Source organism: Venturia canescens, chromosome 5 (genome assembly GCF_019457755.1).
Source record: "Venturia canescens isolate UGA chromosome 5, ASM1945775v1, whole genome shotgun sequence".
NCBI lineage: Eukaryota > Metazoa > Arthropoda > Insecta > Hymenoptera > Ichneumonidae > Venturia > Venturia canescens.
Window position 1 is genome coordinate 13,297,534 of NC_057425.1, and position 21,589 is coordinate 13,319,122.

At 34.4% G+C, this 21,589-nt stretch overlaps 4 protein-coding genes across 5 annotated transcripts; 3 read left to right on the forward strand and 1 right to left on the reverse strand.

Annotated features, from left to right (window-relative positions):
* The first annotated feature begins 395 nt into the window (after positions 1 to 395).
* LOC122411703 (BTB and MATH domain-containing protein 43-like) lies at positions 396 to 7,169 on the forward strand. The gene is made up of 3 exons (XM_043420710.1): positions 396 to 612; positions 1,831 to 4,088; positions 7,116 to 7,169. Exon 2 carries the CDS (start codon positions 1,847 to 1,849, stop codon positions 2,870 to 2,872), a length of 1,026 nt encoding a protein of 341 aa, XP_043276645.1. The 5' UTR covers positions 396 to 612; positions 1,831 to 1,846; the 3' UTR covers positions 2,873 to 4,088; positions 7,116 to 7,169.
* LOC122411706 (uncharacterized) lies at positions 3,670 to 18,091 on the reverse strand. Of its 2 annotated transcripts, XM_043420713.1 has the most exons (7): positions 17,692 to 18,091; positions 16,476 to 16,657; positions 5,466 to 5,568; positions 4,333 to 4,435; positions 4,182 to 4,253; positions 3,991 to 4,098; positions 3,670 to 3,901 (listed from the first exon to the last, which is right to left on the reverse strand). In XM_043420713.1, the coding sequence occupies exons 3-7, from the start codon at positions 5,534 to 5,536 to the stop codon at positions 3,827 to 3,829; spliced, it is 429 nt and encodes a 142-aa protein (XP_043276648.1). In that variant the 5' UTR covers positions 5,537 to 5,568; positions 16,476 to 16,657; positions 17,692 to 18,091; the 3' UTR covers positions 3,670 to 3,826. The 2 variants fall into 2 exon arrangements, with proteins under 2 accessions (XP_043276648.1, XP_043276649.1); XM_043420714.1 differs by lacking the exons at positions 5,466 to 5,568; positions 16,476 to 16,657; positions 17,692 to 18,091 and adding an exon at positions 4,527 to 4,735.
* LOC122411704 (speckle-type POZ protein-like) lies at positions 15,221 to 16,482 on the forward strand. The gene has a single exon (XM_043420711.1). It carries the CDS (start codon positions 15,240 to 15,242, stop codon positions 16,242 to 16,244), a length of 1,005 nt encoding a protein of 334 aa, XP_043276646.1. The 5' UTR covers positions 15,221 to 15,239; the 3' UTR covers positions 16,245 to 16,482.
* Positions 18,092 to 18,222: 131 nt separating the features above from the next.
* Atg3 (Autophagy-related protein 3) lies at positions 18,223 to 21,589 on the forward strand. The gene is made up of 5 exons (XM_043420712.1): positions 18,223 to 18,764; positions 18,982 to 19,170; positions 19,795 to 20,187; positions 20,270 to 20,397; positions 20,800 to 21,589. The coding sequence occupies exons 1-5, from the start codon at positions 18,693 to 18,695 to the stop codon at positions 20,960 to 20,962; spliced, it is 945 nt and encodes a 314-aa protein (XP_043276647.1). The 5' UTR covers positions 18,223 to 18,692; the 3' UTR covers positions 20,963 to 21,589.

Here is a 21,589-nt window from a genome sequence, read left to right on the forward strand (position 1 = left end):
CCACACATGTTGCCATATTATCAAACCAAATGCGTAGAACACCATATTATTAAACGAATATTTCCATTGATCAAACGTTCTCAAACAAACGACAAACAATTATTATAATTTTAAAACAGATAAAAGTCTAAATCGCAAGGGGCCAATCGTATACAGCTTTCTACACATTCTTTTCATAGCTGCTGAGGGATAACGATGCTATTTTATCTACGCAGTGCTACCAACCTAAGAACTTCGATAAATTAGTGCCTGGTAGCGAACTTATTTTTTTTCCAGTGGATTGTCACCATGCCTTTCTCTGAAAAGAGAATTGGCGCACTCTAGCGGCGAATCGTGCACGCAGTACCTCTTATTGCGTCTTGTCAGGACTCCCGCTTTTTTCTACATATCTCTTCTGTAATTCTCTAACACTGATGCCTTTGTTTACATCCGAAAATTCCGTTCCCTTATCAAGGATTGAATTTCATCTGCATTCAGCTTGAAAGCAATCGTCCAGCCTAAATGTCATTTGTCTTGCGGCAATCAGAATACTAAGATATTTCCGCGTTTAAAAACTGACGCAATATAACAAAAAAAATACAACGATCCACTACAAAAGCAACTTCGAGTTGGGTGAGTCTTTTCACGCACAATTTTTACTTCGTTCTTAAATACTTGTGAGCCTATATATACAGATTTTTTTACTCAGAGACTATGAAAAAAAATATAATACATTATATGTAACGGTTGCATGGATTGTATTATATGTGTATTTTGTGTGTGCATTATTAGTATATTTTTTGTTATACTATAACATTAGATTTCTGCAACTAATCAACTTGGTTGAATGACATTAACAATAATTCAGTCGAGTTTGATCTATTGTGTGTGTATCACACTTTTACATTTAAACCTATATCTTTTCCCTTACTGACTAGAAATGTTTTGCCTCGTACATCAAATGCTATGGCAAATATAAATATAAATCGGCAATTTGGCGTTCTTCTAAATTTACGTATGAATTTATATACATAAACATTTCTGTGCATTTTCTTTATTCTATTCTTATGTGTGTATAAAATAGACGAAGCAAAGTCGCAACCCAAAAGGTACCGAACGGGAATTTAAAGTCAAAACTCAATGAATTTTTAAGGAGAGAATAGGCTTTTTATCCAAGCACATATATAAATTGCTTATTCACGTAATTCCATAAAAAAAATATCGAAAACACGTATTTACTTTTTAAGGCGATCCAATGTAGTTGCGTGAGTGCGAGAGAGATAGCTGATAAAAAGTAGTTTTACACGGTTTAGGGCGGGTTGTTCCAACTTCTAGGTAGCTTATCTGGCGGGTAAAAGCATTGACTTGTAGACCTTTAACTGTCAGATAGGCTTACCTAGAAGTTGGAACAACCCGCCCTTACTCAAAAATCTTTGATACTTCGAGAAAAATAAAGTTACACATCTCGTAAAGTGAGAATAGTGTAAACTATTTTTTTTTAATATCAAGCTATACTCAGAATAAATTGAAATAAAAACTGTATAACACGATTTTTACCGACCGTACAATTAATAGTGGGGGGGGGGGGGGGGCACGACGGTCCCCTCAAGCCGTTGAGTGGGGGCCGGTAACTGGAAAATAGGCACACGGTTTTCTCAAATAGTCAGGCCTTCACGAGAAACGAGAACCCTGTGTTACTTGCTTTTCAGCCTTTTCAGCTACCCCCTCTCCCGCCATTCACGCAACTGATGGACTACCTTAATTTCATTATTAATAAAGATCGCATGAGTAGAAAACTTTAGTAAATAATTATTGCTGCGACTAAATTCCATTTGCATTACTCTGTTGCAGGTATATTCTTGTGGAAATGGCAGATAATGTTCAATGGCAAGAAAGAATTGGCGCTGAAAAACATGTTACGGAATTCGAATGGATATTGCACGATTGGTCTTTGCTTTATGGTGCAAAATATAGTAAAGGAGTTGAATCTGGTGCCTTTAAAGTCAACGGTACAAATGGATGCACCTGCACGCTTTTGATTAATTCGAAGGAGCCTTATTTAACCATGACTTTTTCATGTACTGAGAATATTCTAGCCATGAGGGTGAATTGCCATGTGAGTCGAGCTCACCCATACAAGAATAATTACTCTGCGCCATTCACAAAAAACTCCTTCCCTATATACTTGAGGTGCGAAGGCTTCACCCAGACGTCATACAGGATGGCAGCGACTCATGGAGATGAGAACGATACTTTCATTGTGTCCCTAAAGATATCAATCGTAACACCAGTGGACATTATCACCATATCAACCAATAAAAAAGGGGATACGAACAAACAACTTTTTAAAAACAGCGTTGAACCTTCAACACATATTTTGGCGAATTTTAAGGCACTATTGAATAGCAAATCACTCTCTGACACGACTTTGGTGCTGGGAGATAAAAAATACTCTGCTCACAAAACAATTCTTGCAGCTCAGAGTAAAGTATTTGAGAGAATGTTTGAAACGGGTATGAAGGAACAAAAAAAGAAGGACGTCAAAGTCATCGATACAGATGCAGAAGTATTTGTGAAATTTCTCAGCTATTTGTACACCGGAGAATTGACCGATTTAGAGAAGATGGTTGAAAAAATGATCGTTTTGGCAGATTATTATGAGGTTGATCATTTGAAAACCACTTGTGAAAATCTTATGTTGGCAAACCTTTGTGAGAAAAACTCTGTACAATATGTTATACTCGCAAGTGAACTGTGCTGCAGTGCACTGAAGAACAAAGCTCTCGAGATGATTAGAAATAATCGAACAATTCTTGAAACAGTGCTTGAAGAAAATCATGAAACGTTGTCACGTCTGAAACAGATTTTGTCAAAAAATTTGGTAAAAAAGTAAAATCCGTTAAGAAAAATGACAAAACAATTTTTCAGATTTTAATAATCCCGACAATGAAAGACTTGTTACATCGACCTTTGTTATCAAGGCTTCACCGACTGTTTTGATTTTCTGACAAGCACCATCTTGATACGAGCCAATTTTTATTTTTTCATACGTTATTTTTAGTTTCTACCGGTCAATATATTAAACTCGAAACGTACGCGATATGCTTTTCTTTCTGCTTTCCTTGAAAATTGACATTAATTTCATTTTCTTGATTTTTTTTTCAACACTTGTGATCTTTGTCCAGAGATGTAGCGTTTTCTTTTCCATATCGCTGAATCTAACTGAAGATTCGATAAAAAGAAGTATTGTATCCATTTCAATCAGACTTTGGCTGTATTTAGTTTTAAGTATACAATATAATTTTACGACGTATTGAAATGAAAGCTTATTTTTCAAGTTCATTTGAGTTAAGCCGACAAATACTATGTGTCCCAAATAAGTAAAATCTCATTTAAAGTTGTAACGGAGAATCATTTCATGTGACTACAAAAATTTTTTCTTTATATCAAACTCATATCGCACAGCATAAAATAAAAAATAATTGACTGCATGGTTGAGTTGAAAACAAAAAAATTTCAAACTAACATCGTTGATCACTTTTGTGCAAGTTTGAAATATTTTTGTCCGTCAAATATGATTGAACATTCTGGTTGAGTGACTCGCTTGAAAAATTTGTGTGGCTTTAATGGGATTAGGAAACGTGAAGTTTGAAAAATAAAAATCAAGAGATTCACACAAATAGCCAGATATGATGGGCTCAAGTTTTTATTAATGTGCGTAGCAACATATATTCGTGTTGACAAACAAAATAATAAAATTGATAAAAGCTTGATTCGTATTTATCGTTCCACCAGCAATCAAAATAAACATTTGTTTTGATTGCTCAGAAAAGTTTATGCTGATTTACTAACATACTGGCAGGTCGAACGGTTCTGGGGCTGGAATACGAGAGCTTGGCACACAATCGCCATTTCTGCAAACCTACAACAGCAAAAATCAACGTTTTATAATTGAACAAAAAATTTTGAACGATAACTGAAAGCTGAAAGAGGTTCGAAAACGATACTTACTTTATTGTTAGCACACCACATGTCATCTGGAGCTTTACCGGTACGGACAAAAGTACCATCAGCCTTGCGACATTTCAAGTTTGCGCAGAAGACACGAGGTATATATTGCTGCAAAAATTCATTTGGAACGTAAATAAATTGAGGCCTAGTCAAGAAATTTTGAATGTCGACTATCAGTTGAATTATGTTACTGCGCAAGCCGTGTTGTATCCCCTCGAACTACAAACTTGGATCGGTGTTACAGCAACTGGGGCGGGTGTCGGCTGGAACAAAAGATTAAACCATTTTTAACGATGTCTACGAAATTACAACAAACGAATTCTTTGAGGATCGGATATGTACCAATGGTGAACGGTTGATATTAGAGTTGTCAACTCCTAGGACGACGGCCACAAAGAGGCAGCAAGCCAAAACGAATAAAGTGGATTTCGACATGATTTTATTCCTAAAACAAATTAAATTCACTTTAAATTATAAAAAAGTCTTACTCAGTCATTAGACTCTACTCATATACGTCAATTAGCTTAAAAACGAACGTGCGATAATCCGCATTTGGCGAATATTGTAATGTAACTAAAGTGTTGTATAGAAGACTTTCGAAAAAATACAAAAAACGAGTTTTTTTATGTACTAGATTTATACGGGTTCGATTTTCGCTTAAGGAAGTTGAGGCATTAGAATGAAAATGATGTCACCGCTTTTAAACCGATTGCATCTTATAAAGTGAAGTGTAAAAAAAAATCAGTTAATTTTTCAGACAGTTTAGGAACGTCGTTGCTGAGAAAAATCAATAACAATTTGGGCCAAATAACATGTAATCTTATGGAAGTCAAGACACATTCAGTGATATCTCCGTTAAAAATGATGCTAAAAATATGAAATTTTTTGGACAACATGAGCAAGGCTTGCCGAATAATGTCAATTTTTTTCAAATTTATTAGGAGATTTGCTGAGATTATATTAATAATAATCTGTTTTCCGTGCAGTTTTTTGATGCTGTTTTCAACTGAGCTTTCACCAGTTTTTCGTCTTTTTTTCCCCAACTTTTCTTTAAAGTGTATGCAACATTGCCAAACTGTAAACTGGCCTAACTTTTGAAAGGTACAGGTCATCACTTTTGGGTAAAAAAAATGACTGTACAGCCTCAACTTCCTTAATACAAGTATGCAAATAACATATTTCGACAAATTTCGAGTCGCTGAATTCGAACCCGCTAGGAAAATTGTAATCATCTAACTCGGAATACATTTTAACAAAATAGAAAAACGTCAAATATTTTATACCCATGAATAAGTTAGAGGTCTACTGCAGGACTTCTACAGTCGACCTTAAAATGTTAATAAACAATTTAAACGAAAATTCACAAAAAATTGAAAAAGTTTTCAAATGACAAATCGATTTTTTTTATTAGATGGACTTTTTAAACGGATTTTTGGCACAGAGATTAGGTAAAAAGCACGAAAATGAATACTCACGGTGATAGTTGCCTGAGAATTGCTTTGCGGTGATTGTTCAGATTGATTTCTGAGTCGAAGTTCAGCGGCATTATAAATGCCAAATTTTACATCCAGCTAGATTCTGAAAAATTGAGGGTAGGGGAGGAATCCTTTGAACAACATGTGCTCTCCAGCTGTTTAAAGAACGTAATCACCTGCCATAGTCTCAGTGATAAAAAAGTTCGTGTGTGTATATTTATATTTTAATAATGAATTGAAGCAAATGAATTATTGAATACCCAATCATCATAGAGTTTACCTCAACCGACTGTATAGATAAGAATTTGGACGAGCCTACTTTGAAAATTATCATTAATAATGAACCAAAATGAGCACCAAGACTTGACCTTCGTACATTAAAAATATGTTTCTTGTGTCTATTGCTTAAGGTAATTCATACACGAAACGATTTTCTTAAGAAAGTCTTGAAATTTGCACAGAATGTGAATGGATAGTCGACTGACACACGTATCAAATTTTAAAGGGTTCGTCTTATTGGTTATTGGGATAAACGTGCTTAAATATGAAGAAAAATACGCAGGGTTACAGGGCCTATGCGTAAAAAATCGTTCATCTTTCCATATAACGAATGAAGGCTTCTTACGAAGTTTATGAAAAACGTACACAATAACAATGAAGTATATACTGAAGGTTTGGGAGAAAATTCGAGACAATTGTCTTGCAAGTAACAAAAATATGTTAGGTTAAAGATTGAACGAAATTGGTAATGAGCACTCGTATAACCCACATTTGCTTATTTCGGCATTCTGTTTCTTCTTGGCTTATTGGCCCATTCCTGTCATAGCCTTCTATCTTTTTATTAACACTTTTATCTTGATCCATTTCCCTTTGCGCTCTCTAATGCGATTTTTTACATAAAAAACTATAGTATTTTTAGCCAGGGATTAATAAAATGGGCCGGACAAGTACTTTTAGCACATATTTAAACATAATTTGTACCGACACGAAATTGACGTCGAATATTGTGAATACCAAGGGATCCTGAAAGTCTGAGGAGAATCAATTTTCTTCTAAGTCTCTACCACCATAGAGTAACAAATGACTTTTACCTTTGATGCGATTTTTTGGTAACTTTTTGATTCACTAGAACTTTCTCTAATTCCGGATGCTTCCCGTAGAAATGAATTTCTCACGTTCTATTTGAATCAACCTGCATTTGTGTTTTGAACTACATGAGTGTCACATAGGGTTTCACTGAGACTACTGTCCAGGTGACATAAAACATAAATGTACTTGTCTCCAATTTTTCAACAGCAATCGTGCTGTGACTTATGATGATTTGATTTGCCTACTTTTTGTGCACTGTGAACTTGAAAATTTTTTACAGGATATGGGAAAACCGAAATCTTCATGTTAGGTAATGATTATCTCCCATCAGAGTGTACTTGCGAAACGACATTTATTGAAAAAAATTTTAATTAAAATTATTCCCTGCCTCATCGAAAGAGATATCGAAAAAAAGGAACAAAAATTTTTTAATCAAATTACGGCTAATTTATTTGAAAATTCGAAAAATTGTAACGAATTATAAATTTAAATGTTGAGGTTAAGTCGTAAAATAACGACAGGATTTCAACGACTAACTAAGGCACTTGAATCTTTTTTCAGATAACGCGATATTGATGGATTGGAATAATGAAATCCAACATAAGAGGGTCACTCCGTGTGACAGCCGGATTTTGTGGGGTTTTTTCGCGATTTTTTTGCGGCAAGGAAAAAAATATAGACTGTTGAAATTTGAAGGGTTTATTTAATGGTATTTCAACTCTATGGTAGAATTTTTTAACCCTGATATCTCTGGTAGATTCGGTGTAATGCTATTCCACAGGAACCCACATGTTTCTTCATAGTATCCACGATTCCAGGGGATCGGTTTATCTGAGATGAAAAAATCAAGAAGCGTTTTGATTTGTAAAGCAGTGGTTATCACCTGAATTAAAATCATACAGAAATATGGAAAATTGAAGGATTTCTCCGTTTTGAAACACCTGATTTAAATTTTCCAAAATGTTGCATTGCTCAATAACCCTTCAATTTTGATATTTCTGTATGATTTTAGTTCAGGCGATAGCCACTGCTTTACAAATCAAAACGTTCCTTGGTTTTTTGATCGCAGATAAACGGAACCTCCGGAATCGTGGAGACCATGCAGATGGTTTCCTTTGAAGTAGTTTTACATCGAATAAACCCGAAATATCAGAGTTAAAAAATTCTACCATAGAGTTGAATACCATTGAATAAACCCTTCAAATTTCAAAAGTCTATATTTTTTATCCTTGCCGCAAAAAATCGGAGAAAAACCCCAAAAATTGCGGCCCGCACGGGGGGTGACCCCCTTAAGCCTAATCTGTTTTTTTGAAAATAAAAATCGTTTTATTGAACATAAATCGGTTAGAAATACAAAAAAATAATGCTGCAATTTTTTCATATTTTTAAAACAATGCTTAACCCTCGACCACGGGGGTTGAAGTTTTTCGTTTATAAAACATGGAATTTTTTTGCGTTTGTGGTCACGATTTTACTGTGGGCCTCAATACGTTTGGAAAATCTTGTTGTTGACAATTTTCGATTTGTCTCCATTACATATAACACTGTTGGATTCCTCGGCCTTTATTTCTCTTTTTTTCTTCTTCACTTTTTTCTCACCACTTTTACCAAAACATTGTCCTGCATTTATCTATTTTCTACGGAACCGGAAAAATTGGAACAGTGTCGGTGAACTATCAGATTCGCGATCTTTATAACCTTATCTAGTTAGCATTTATAACATACCATACGTCATATCATAACGAAAATATATAGTTATATACGTGTACTACAGACCGAGATATCGGCGAACTGTCAAATTCGCGATCTTTTATAACCTCATCATCTATCAGCATAAACAACACACCATACGTTATACGTCATGAAAATATATAGGTATATAAAATGTATTATGGCACCAGATTTGTCACTAAATAAAACAAATAAACATCAAAAATGTGTGCGAAAATCCGAGACCATTTTTTGATGCAATTAAAAAATAAATAATTAATATCTCTTCAACGCGTTAAGCTACAGAATTCGAAGAGGTCGCAATCGAAAGAGAAAAAAAAATAAAAAATATGTCAACTTAAAATCTTCTCCGGAATGCTATAATTAATTAATTATTGAAGAAACAAATTTTGAAAATTTTCGAAAACAATTGGAAACGCTATCGCTCCGGTAAAGAGTCTCTGGCAGCATATATATAAATGTACTTGTCTCAGAGTCGCTGCCGCGACTCTAGATTTTCGAAAACAATTGGAAACGCTATCGCTCCGGTAAAGAGTCTCTGGCAGCATATATATAAATGTACTTGTCTCAGAGTCGCTGCCGCAACTCTAGATCTCTGGCAGCAACTCGTCATATCATATATATAAATATACTTGTCTCAGAGTCGCTGCCGCGACTCTAGATTTTAGAATGGCTTGTAATTTCATTCGCTAAAAAAAAAGTGGAAAAAATTTATTTACAATTTCGAGTTAATAATTCTGACATTAATTTAGAGCGATGGTATCTTTAAAGATAAAAATTGATGCAATTTAGACACCCATAAAATACGATTCTTCGAGCAGGATCTACCTTAATGAAAAAAATTGTGACACGTGGATTAACTATTCATTGTCATCGATCGTTTTTTCGCAATTTCGATTTATTCGCAATTTCAAATTCAAGTTTTATTGAAACTTGGGTAGTAATTGCCAAAGAATAATTATTTATGCATATTTTTTTTTATTCGTCTAACAATTCGAGCAATGTTGAGGTTCCTTTTGTTTTTAAAAATAATGTAAAGCATGAAATCATCGCGCGTATATTGCGCGTTTGAGTCGCTTTAGTTATAGATTTCAAAATCGAATAAGGAAAACCGCAGTGACATCAATAGGGTATTTTACACTATGTAAAAAAATATATAAAAATGCATGATTATGATAGATTTCGTAAAAAGTAAACGAGAAACGTCAATATTTATTCATAAAAATGCAATGTAAATTTTATAATTCAATTTTTAAAATCGTCTTTTTTCATCTGTTTTTCAAATGTCTAAAACGCCATTCGCCACATTGGATTCCAACGTGACACATCACTCCGATAGTAAACAATCTAGATTCTTATTGTGCGCTCTGTGTTATTTTGAAATTTGACAAGTTATTATGCACGTTTGTGGACTTTTATCATTCATGTGATTAAAATCGCATTATGGAAAAAGGTTTTGTGAAAGCAGAAAGTACAAATCTACCAATGATAAGGGTGGGGTTCAATATGTCGAATAACTGAATTGTAGAACGGTCGATATTTCGAAATTTTTAAAGTTATAATATCAGTTTGGAGAAAAATAAGTAATTCGAAATTCTTATTCCCGATGGACTATTCAGCAGATTGCGTGTTTAATCAAAAATTCCTTCTTTGAATTCGTATTTACCCGAAAATATATATTTCAATAGTTTTCATCAAATGCAATTTTAACAGACCATCTGAATGTCAAAAGTTCATATTTTCGAATTTAAAATGGAGAGTAATTTTTTTACAGACAGACCAGAATATAGAGTAGCAAAAAATCGAAAGTGAATTTTTCGAGCCTATAAAACTTAGATATGCAGAATAGCGATAGCTCGAAAAGGCGAAAGTCAAAATGACGATGTTTAAAATTGGAGATCACCGGTCTGAGTAAGTGAGTGAGTGAGTGAGACGCGTATATTAGGAGCTCCACTGCATTTCTGTATTTTGATCGATCGACTTTCTAACGTTTCGCTATTTCAACTGTTCGACTTTTTGGTGTTTCAGTATTTCAACCTCAGTAATATTTGGTCTTTCATTATTATATTTTCAAAATTGTGAATTTTCACAGTATCACTGACTATAGTAATTTATGAATCGACAGAGTGATAGTCGAATTTTCGAAAAATCGATATTTTAGTCATCGTCCTATGGGCGATTATTACATTCTATTTTCGATGTAAACATGCTTCGAACCTTGCAGTTTCTGCTTTATTTATTTTCAGCATTCAAAGCTGTAGTCGAATCTATCTGTCTCCATATTATCATTCGAAGATTATAAACTCAAGATTTCAGCTGTTCGAAATTTTAGTCATTCCAACATTTGATCCCCATCCCAATGATAAATATGGTGATGGTGGCGATGAATCCACAATTTTTGTGGCATGTTTACACTTGTATTAATGCATTCAGATACGAGACACCAATGATATACCGCTATAACTCATTATTTTTACAAATCTTATTATTTGGTCTTTCACAATTGTATTGTTTACTAACGGAGTGATGTCACAAACCGAAACAACATAGCGGCTAGCGTGTCCGCGCGAAAATTGAAAATCATAAATAAAAAATAGTTTTCAAGAGAGTTTCTGGTCTTATAAAATTGAAATAAAAATTCTACTGGTTTATTACGATCTCAGGATTATTTTAAAACAGTTTTCAAAAAAAGGTGTAATACTCTATTGTTATTCGATTCTCCAAATGAGGAAACTGCCATTTATTGTCAAATGGTCTGTGAAATTACAGCTGAAAATATTCTACCTAAAGTAACTTTTGATATGTAAATTTAGATTTGAATTGTAAATAGCACTGTTAACCTATACAGTTTCTATTTATCTCGGCCAAGTGGGATGTCTGTTCCAAGCACCATATTTCGTTGAAACAAGTAACTAGTTTCGATACTGAAAAAAAAAAAAAATAAATTGAATAAGAAAAAAATAGCATTGATTGAATGGCACTTGTGGCCAATGCGATGTAGAAATAAAAATCGAATTTTGTTACGTGATGGAAACAGTGGATGAATGTGATAAAGTATTTTTCGAGATCCAGTAAGTAAAATAATCGAAATTTGACCGCTGCACTGTTCTCAGTTCAAGTAGGAATGTGTTTTAAATTTATTGTTGCATATTTTGTTGCTTCGTGATCTAAATTTCAAGCTAGAACGTTTTTCTTCGATCTAATAACTTTTTTTCGGTCCAGTGACGACTTGAAGCTACGAGAACGTGTATTAGGTTTGAACAAGTTTTTCATTTAGACTCAAGCTAGTGATTTGACGCATTTGATCAATTTGATCAAACATTTGAAAATTTAACCACAAGAGGTGGGTTCATTGCGTCCAATCAGCAATAGCAAAATGAAAATGATACAAGTGCCCAAATAATTACTTAGTTGAGGAATTGATAATCCAATAATGACTTCTTATTCCATGTTTTATCGTTTGTTAATTACAATTTTAGGCATAGCTTATAAGAAAATATGCAACCTAAAGTGTGAAGTGTTATAATAATGGTTACGAAATATTTTCAATTCCTCGATTCATTAACGATATACGATGCACTCGGCAAAAAAATGTTCATGTTGAAAATATATTTCAAGTAATACACAATAATTTGTACGCCCAGTGGCATCGTCAAAAATAAAATAGAATTTATTAAAAAACAACAGTTTCGAATCTGCACCGAATCTGCATACATAGAATTATACACTTAAGGTATTCCCTTTCGCATTACCATGTTTTTTGGTGGCACAAATTAGGGCACTCGAAATTTGGATTGATTCCTTAATCTCTGAGGAGTCGCGCGGTTATATGAGAAAAGCTTCTTCTTCTGCCATTTTTCCAATTTCTATCGTTAATATCTCTTTTAAAGATACGGTAACCCTTTATTTTTATCGTCGCTATGGATTCCTTAGATTTTGCTTCTTTATAGAGGAAGCTATGTAATGATGAAAATTTTTTTTTTCAATGTCAATGTGCTCAAAATGTCCCAAAACATCGAAAAATCATATTTAAAAAAAATGTCCGGGTGTGTGTGTGTGTGTGTGTGTGTGTGTGTGTGTGTGTGTGTGTGTGTGTGTGTGTGTGTGTGTGTGTGTGTGTGTGTGTGTGTGTGTGTGTGTGTGTGTGTGTGTGTGTGTGTGTGTGTGTGTGTGTGTGTGTTATGGCACTGCAAAATTAAAATGCTTATAACTCGGAAACGGTTTGAGATAGAGATAAAAAATTACGAATCCTACAACATTTTGAAATTTTCATAAAAAGGGTGTCGGCGCTCTAACTTTCGAAAATTGTAAGATTTATTAATAATTTTTTTTCATAAATAGACTATTATAATAGGAAGGTTGGTATTGAATTTGGGGAATATCGGTTGAGCGGTTTAAATTTTATGATTTTTTGAATTTTACGAAAATATGAGTTTTTAAAAAAATCGTCTAACCGCTTTAATTTTTGGAAATTTTGTAAGATATTGTGTATAATTCTGTACTTCCTCTATACTTTGCAGCAATGTTGTCGGAATTATTTAATTTCAGTGTAAATAGAAAAACGATGAAAATTGAAAGTTACAAACTGTTTTTTCTGATGGCTCGTTATTCAGTTTTTTTTTATGGATTTAAACAAAGAGATAAATTAAAGTTCGTAAATTTCGTTGTATACAAAAAAAATGCTGCAAATTGCTTCCTCAAGATGGTCAAGATGCATGAAGCTCAAAGCTTCCTTTATGAGGAAGCCAAAATGAAAAATATAGCACCTCATAGAGTAAGCTTTGAGCATCGTGCATCTTGACCATCTTGAGAAAGCAATTTGCAAATTTCAAATTGCAACATTTTTTTTTTATCTGTGAAACAGTTTGTATCAGGAATTTAGAATTATTTAGTACATGAATTATTAAATAGAAATGTGTTGATGATGGAATCTCCATAAGCTCCCATATCAATTTTACGATTCTTTATTAAATTCTTTATTAAATGTTCGGTAACCTGACCTAAAATTTCGTCAAACTATTCTCATGCACTTTTACTTTACTGTCATTTAAAATCATGCATATATTTGTAGAATATTCGGATTCGTGAAAGGAATACCTTAATGTGGCCTACTGATGCACATCGGGGCCTATGAGACCCGGCCAGTTCTGACTGATATTTGATATTTCAAACTGATGCAAAATTTTACCTTTGTCTCTAACAAAAAAATGATTGTTCTTGAAACGCCAAGCTTCTCATAAAAACGTGAATGGTATTTCTTTACTATCCATGATTTTAACTATTCACGAAAATGTACGTATAATTTTCATTTTCTCATTCTTTTCTATTCAACGTCGCTCGAGTTTTGTGGCTGGTTTTCCCCAGTTTTTGAAAGTGCATTTTATGACTCATCCTTTTTCAAGTGGCTCCATGTGGTGTACCAAGAAACCCTAAAAAAAGGGAAGGAAAGGGAAAGCGGAAGAGGGGACTGACGATGTTTCTGGAGCACGGAAACGGGCCCGGCACGAGTTTTCCTGATGGACGAGCTAGTACACGTGTGAGCAACCAGCTCGAGACTTGACTTCAAACTCTTCAGAGTTAAAGTTCGATCATCATATTTAAGAATTTGAGTTCGTTCGAAATTCTTCAACATTTGGATCGTATACTTGAATCTGGAACCAACGAAATATCGCATTAATCACATTGGAAAATTGCCCAGAGGGAACCTGAGAGAGTCCAGTGATCCAGGAGCTCATGTGGATTGGAGTCGGATAGTGCGGAGATAAATTTTGCATTTAATCAATCAAGGAGATAAAAGTGTATTCGATTGAAGACGAAGTAAGTTTTTTCTTTATGTATAATCACGTTTTTTGTTAACGAAATATTTTTTTCTGCCCTCCGGGCCGAAGTTGCCGCATTCCGCCTACGTCGGACAGAAAAATCGTATACACACCTCGGGCAGGAAAAAGTAAAGCCTCAGACCACATGTTTGTCAGCCTCGGCTTCGCCTCGGCCGACAATTACATATGTGATCTGAGACTTTCCTTATTTTCCTGCCCTAGGTGTGTAATATACTATTTTGTAACCAACGATCGATGACAAACGTAGAAGTACGACTTACAGAATTTTCGTTCATGCTCTGTTAATTCTATGTTACAGTTCTATGTTAACAATTTTTCAAAGCCTCATTTTTCCCGTGAAAAACAATTTCGTTGCAGTTTTTCGAAATTTTTCATTTAATAATTTTATTCAATTCGTAAATAGTCACCGAATTCAACTTAATTATACATCACTCCCTTGATTCTCTAAAAACGAAGATAGTAATTAATGTACAGTTCAACATCATCGTTGCAAATTAGAAAGGTTTTAAGCTCGTTTTCCATATTGTTTCTACCCATCAACTTTAATTGTGGGATTAACGTTCGATAAAATGGATTATTTGAGTATATTGAGATTTTTATCACGCAGTTTCACATAACGGCGAAGAGTTCGAATACAATTTTATCGAGAATTTGCATGCAAAGCATCATCACCAAGTGTTCGACAGCTCAAACACTTATATTTTTTTCCTCAAAGATTTTTTTCCTCAAAGATTTTTTTCCTCAAAATCAGTCATTTTCTATCTAATTTGATGCCAGCCCAAGTGCTGTTGACTGATCTGAAATCTTACGTAATTTTACTTGTGTCATACGTTACTTGACACTTGAGTGATCATTTATTATATTTAATTTCATAATAATTTGACATACGCAGCTGGATTCGTTTATCAGTTCATTTCGTACATTTTCGAGTTCGAGCCCATATGAAGCGTCAGAATATTAAATAGACTGAAATAGAAACTCATCATCTCCGCCATTTAGAGACGCACCTAGACGTCAAATATTGCAAATGCAATTTCCACTCTATATACTGGTGCATCATTAATTATTTTTTTGTTTCAATATTTGCAGATCTATTTTCACAAGTAAGTGAACAATGGCTAAAAGGATTCGATGGCAAGAGACGAACAGTCGGGCCAACAAACACATTACGGAGTTTGAATGGACATTGCACGATTGGTCTCTGCTTTACGATGGAAAATATAAAGATGGAGTTCATTCCCAAGAATTTAAACTCGACGGTACCAATGAATATATGTGCAAGCTTTCGTTGGAGCCGACAAAAGGTCATCCCTTGACTATCACTTTCTCGAATACCATGGACATTCTAACAATGTGCGTGAAAATTTCTATAACCAATATGAAAACTGCAGAATACGTTTACACAACGCCGTTTGAGAAAAATTTTTTTTCTTATTACTTTTACAAATCATTTGACAAATACAATAAATTGTATTTGTTCAACGACAAAGAGAGTGAGGATGATACACTTACTATATTGGTGCAAGTGACGATCATAAAAACCACTGACACCACTACGTCGACCAGCATTGTGGCAAAGTCTTGCCCAGTCAGCAGTAATCCTTCGACAAATATTTTAGCAAACTTCAAATCACTGCTCGACCGCAAAACATTGTCTGACATTACTTTTGTGTTAGGAGATAAAGAATTATTGGCCCACAAAGCAATTCTTGCCGCACAAAGTAAAGTTTTTGAAAAAATGTTTGTAACTGCGATGAGAGAAAAAAAAGAAAAGCACATTGAAATCAACGATACAGAGGTGGAGGTTTTTGAGAAATTTCTTAATTTTTTGTACACTGGGTCGTTGAATGATGTAGAAAATAATGTTGAGGAAATGCTCATGCTCGCAGATTACTATGAGGTTTCTGTTTTGAAAACTATTTGTGAAAATCTCATGCTGGTCCAACTTTGTGAAGAAAATGTTGTGAGATACGTTATCCTTGCTGACAGGCTTAACTGCGGTGAGCTCAAACATGCAGCTCTTTCTTGGATCCGAAAGAGTCCAACAATATTTGAAAAAACGTTCAGAGAGGAAAGTCAGGAAACGTTGAAATGCTTGAAAGAGATTTTATCGAATTAACTCTGTACATGATGCGAGAAATGTTACAGATTTTTTAATACAATTTCAGTTTAAACTTTGGTGCATATACAGTGCAGCAGCACGCAAGTCTTTCCAAATTTTTTTAATGACATTGACGTAAAGCTGACACTCAATTATTAAATAATCTTTAATTAACATTTTACTTTACTGTCTCATTTTTATTTTGTAATCGAAAATGTATTTTATATGCAGTATAAAAAAATACTTTACCTGCTAAAAGTAACAAACGACGTACGAATACGTTCACACGACAAAAAAATCGTGGGTAACCATTTGACAGCAAAATGAAGTTGCGAAATAAATTTTTGGTCGATTTCATATCAAATTCCTTTGACGCGATAGAGTTCCAATTTATTCACGCCTCTGTTCGCGCGCGAGCGGATCAGCGAGTCCTGAAAAAAGAAGAAAAACGTTCCAATTGAGACTTGAAACCATAGTGGACAAAAGTGAGACCGAAATAAAACTCTTCTTGGGATTTCTCTTCACTCGACGAGGTTGGATGTGACGTCGTCGGGATTTGGAGCCCCAAATGGGGTCTTTTGAATCTCTTTGAAGCGAGTTTGGATAGAATTTGGAACTGAGTGAAGCGGGAAAAGTCTTTTCTGTATTTACTTAGTTTGAGGCTTACGCCACTCAAATCCCGAGGCACAACTGAAATTTTTGTCAAGCTACCAAAGAGCAAAAAATAGTTAAATGCATCGAAATATGTCCAAGCGCGTCATTTAAATGTCACATTCTGAAATACTCGGCCGCATATTGTCTAAGTATATGAGATTATTCCAAAGAGTTTATATATATGAATACACCATAATATATAAGTATACTAAATATATTATATAAGAAATGAATGTTTTTTACATACAGTTTTAATGCAATAAAATACATGCAATAATGGTTCTTGTACAAAAAAATTACAAAACTTTTTTTTGTTTCTTTAATGGCCGGTTTCTCCGACGCAGTTCAAACTATCAGTTCAATTTTTTTCATATAGTTTCGAGATAGGATGAACCGAGTTTAAACTCAGATTAACGTTGGAGAAAACAACGGCCATAAGTTGGTCGATCCTCTCGATTTTGATTCGTTGATATATATACAACGATTCACACGACATCGAAAACTTTTTTTTTAAATATCGACACAAACGGTTCAAGAGCATATCAGTCGATATATATCGCAACCGTGAGTACGAGAGAGATATCTGCAAATTTTGAAAGTGAAATTTTTCCACACGTTTGCTGGTAAGTAATAAAAATGTCAGCCCATTTTTGCCATCGCCCTGCGTAGGCTGACAGAGCCTTTTTTTAATCAGCTAAACTGCGTCAAAGAAATTCAATTTCGAAAATTCCAAGTGATGTTAGGTGACTAGCAACTAGCAACCCCTAATATATATAAACTCATCTTTCAAATAATAAATTCTTCGGCATACCCAAAAGTCAAAATGTGGCACCCCTGCCACCGTCGAGGCAACAACCACGCCGCAGTGCGGCGTAAAAGCGAGACGGAGAAAAAGAACGAGAACGACCTTTGCCGCCAACTGAAGAACATTCTGGCGCGCACAAAAAGTTACCCACACGTGTGGCAAAAGAGAGATTCATACATATCTTTTAGCTTCCTTCGTTATTCAAATAAACAGTAAATAAAGTTCAATTATTATTCTTCTTGTTAATATAAAAACTGTGGATAAGTTATTCGGGAATAACCTCTCCTTCTCCCAATAACCTCCATAAAAATCAAACGCCAGCGCCGCCAGCGTACCTTCGGCATACCCAAACGTTAAAATCAAACGCCAGCGTACCATACCAACCATACAAGATACAAGTCTGCTGTAGTTCTCCTGGCGGTCATTCTTGGAATTAAACATTTCTTGTGTATGCTGTGTATCCTGTGTATCATCTTTTTATATCCCCACCCCTACCATTTATCTGCGGTGTCTGCTGTTGTATATACGGAGGTACAATTTCAAATAACCTGAAAATATAACCTACGTCGGAAAAAAATAACAGGAATATATCATACGTAGAAGGTCGAATGTCTGAAATTTCACACGAAACGTAGAATTGAAAACAGTCTTTGGTCGCGTTGCTGTTTGTTTCTTTCCGTTGTAACCAAAAATCTGAGCTGAAATAAATATCAGCATATGAATGCGTCGATCGTGTATACGTGTGCGTGTTCTGCACGGCAAGATCGATTTTGCAAATTATAGACACACACACAATATATGTATATATATATATTTATGAGCAGTGGAATCCAAGTGTCAAAACGTGTGTGAAAAGACTGAAAAGTTTAGTCACTTTTGCGTTCGTAGTTATGAGTTGGAATTTTGAGTAAAACAATTTTGACGCAACGGGATCAAACGAGAATACGTACGAATTGAGGACCTTCTTTATTTTATCGGAAACTTTGAGTTTTCAAGAAATTATAAAAATGCAGAGTGTTATTAATTCGGTTAAAGGAACGGCGCTTGGTGTCGCCGAATATTTAACCCCTGTACTCAAGGTATGACACATTTTTGTTTTTACTATCAACTTATTTCTTCCATGAAACTTTTGCTGCAAACGTTTCTAAAATTTTTATCTTGAAAGAAAATGTTTTTATCAATTTTAAATTCTCAAAAAAATATTAAAAGACTATCAAGGAAGTAGAAGAATATCTTTATCTATTTATTCTATGGAGTTTTCATTCCTCTCGCTTGATTTTGGAATTCCTTTGATAGGAAAGCAAATTTCGTGAAACTGGTGTTCTGACACCTGAGGAATTTGTTGCTGCCGGTGATCACCTAGTCCACCATTGTCCAACCTGGCAGTGGGCCACCGGAGATGAGGATAGAACCAAGTCTTACTTACCTAAAAAGAAACAATTTTTGCTCACAAGGAACGTACCTTGTAGTCGCAGATGCAAGCAGGTAACATTTTGGAAATAATTTATTAATCATTAAATTGAAGCTTGCATGGCTGAATGGAGAGAACATTCTGTTGTCTGAAAATTGGTTCATAAAATCACATGACCAATTTTATTCCTTGTCGATCCTTTCATGGAATTTTTAGAAAAAAAGTATTAACACATTCGACACAAGTCTTAGCTCCAATCTGTATGAACAATTGGCGACATTACATTGTTGAAATGACAACAAACAAATCATGTCTCGAAGCCCCAATAGAAATATTTCAAATTTGTATAAAGCAAAGTTTTTTATATATCATTATATACCCATAACTACAAATTAAGTGCTGTGAGTCATACTTTAGCAAATGTGAACATAGTATAATATTATTATATATAAAAAATAGTCTCATCAAATGTAATTGCTCTATGTTAGTGAAAAAAGTCTTATTTTATACTCCATTTTTTTGTTATAGATTGAAATCAGTATTGAGTGCAATCAAATTGTAGTGTTATAAATAAAATAAATTCAGGGGACCAATTGTCTTTCATCCCTTTCGAGTAAAACCCTTTGAAAATACTGAAACCACTATATCAGTCAACTAAACCTATCTTTGTTAAATTTTCGCAAAACTGGTTTTCTCAGATTGAATACTGCGACGAACAAGAGCGTATAATCGAAGCTGATGATCCTGAGGGTGGTTGGGTGGATACCCATCACTATGACTCATCAGTTGGTGGAGTAGATGAAAAAGTTTCAGAAATGACCCTGGATGAAGCACAATCCTCGCCAACTTCAGCAGATGGGGATGACGATGATGAGGATGAAGATGAGGAAGCCGCAGATATGGAGGCTTTTGAGGTCAGCGGTATGCTCGACGAACAAGATAAATATGCTGCTGAAACGGGCAAAAAACCATCGAAGGAAAAGCGCGAATTTCCTGAAGGCGAAATCATCCATACGCGAACTTACGATTTGCATATTACTTACGACAAATATTATCAAACTCCAAGATTGTGGTTATACGGATATGACGAGGTTTGTTAAAAGAAATTGAAAATGGTGAAATTCGAGATCCACTCTTATTTTTTATGTATTTCATAGATTTTTTTTGTTAAAGAAACAAAAACATCTGACTGTTGAGGAAATGTACGAAGACGTCAGTCAGGATCATGCCAAAAAGACAGTCACGATGGAGACTCATCCACATTTACCTGGGCCTCCCATGGCTTCTGTTCATCCTTGCAGGTAAACAAAAATTTGTTCATCTTGATGAAAGTCTAATGAGAGTTTTTGCGAATTCAGTATGGCAAATATAATGGAATGCTTCAAAAAAGAAGTCGATTCGTCTATCCTTTGTACTTTTGACTGCTAAATTTTTTTGACGATACGTGCGTTTTATGAGAGCTACAGACTTTAATTTTTCTTTCATTTTCAACCAATAGGAACTCTAGAATTAAAATAAAAGTGAGTTTCGTAAAATTAAAGTTAATTTTTCATTCGTGGGACACTGTTGATGGTTCATAATTCCAATTTATAATAGTTTGACGTGAAAATATGAATAACGAACGCAAGAAAAACTCTGAAGAAAATAAAAATATATTGTAATCTGAATGGAAAAAAAATACTTAAGATTTCGTTATCTTTCAGACACGCCGAAGTAATGAAAAAGATAATAGAAACGGTGATGGAGGGAGGTGGCGAGCTCGGAGTCCACATGTATCTAATAATATTTCTCAAATTCGTACAATCAGTTATACCGACTATAGAGTATGATTACACTCAAAATTTCATGTTGAGTACGTCCGGTTGAAGGATGATGATGTGCTGAAGAATCTTTGGTTCTTGTGACTTGAAAAAAAAAAAGTACTAATTGTTATCAGTTCGTGCGTACCAATGTGCATTTTTCACAGCGATAATCGTTTATCTTTTGAATTTTGAAGAAGTAATTTATTCGGTAATTGAATTGTTGATCGATGTTGCTCGTTTATTCTGTGCTCGAATGGATAATCGTTTCTTCGAAGAGTTTCTCAGAGTCTCGGAATATAAAAAAGCTAAAAAAAAAAATAATAAAAATAATATATTAAAAATTCTCGTGATGGTCGCCGAGTTTATCATTATCAATGGAAATAATTGTACATTTGGTGAAGCTTGGGACAAAACGTATTTAGATGAGATTAAAGTCGGTGGAGTTCGTATCGACGTTGGCTTTAAACGATAGATAAGCACACTCAATTCTTTTACGTCCCACAACTGTGCTTACACGCTAAATGCTCAAATTTGTCGCCTCTGAATTAGAAAACAACAAACAAAAAACTCCATATTCTCGCTTATTTCGAAAAAAAAAAACACATCTGTACGAATATTATTTTAAACTTTTATACATGTAAAATATTGATCGTGCAAAAAACGGAAAATACAAATGATGCATCTCATAAAA

Bases quoted from the DNA above. Each gene is read 5' to 3' on its own strand.
- Atg3 (XM_043420712.1), top strand. From the start codon at position 18,693: ATGCAGAGTGTTATTAATTCGGTTAAAGGAACGGCGCTTGGTGTCGCC. The intron at 20,188-20,269 runs GTTTGTTAAAAG...TTTTTGTTAAAG, and splicing joins GGTTATACGGATATGACGAG to AAACAAAAACATCTGACTGT. The intron at 20,398-20,799 runs GTAAACAAAAAT...GTTATCTTTCAG, and splicing joins GCTTCTGTTCATCCTTGCAG to ACACGCCGAAGTAATGAAAA.
- LOC122411703 (XM_043420710.1), top strand. From the start codon at position 1,847: ATGGCAGATAATGTTCAATGGCAAGAAAGAATTGGCGCTGAAAAACAT.
- LOC122411706 (XM_043420713.1), bottom strand. From the start codon at position 5,536: ATGCCGCTGAACTTCGACTCAGAAATCAATCTGAACAATCACCGCAAA. The intron at 4,254-4,332 runs GTACATATCCGA...CTTTTGTTCCAG, and splicing joins ATATCAACCGTTCACCATTG to CCGACACCCGCCCCAGTTGC. The intron at 3,902-3,990 runs GTAAGTATCGTT...TTGCTGTTGTAG, and splicing joins TGTGGTGTGCTAACAATAAA to GTTTGCAGAAATGGCGATTG.
- LOC122411704 (XM_043420711.1), top strand. From the start codon at position 15,240: ATGGCTAAAAGGATTCGATGGCAAGAGACGAACAGTCGGGCCAACAAA.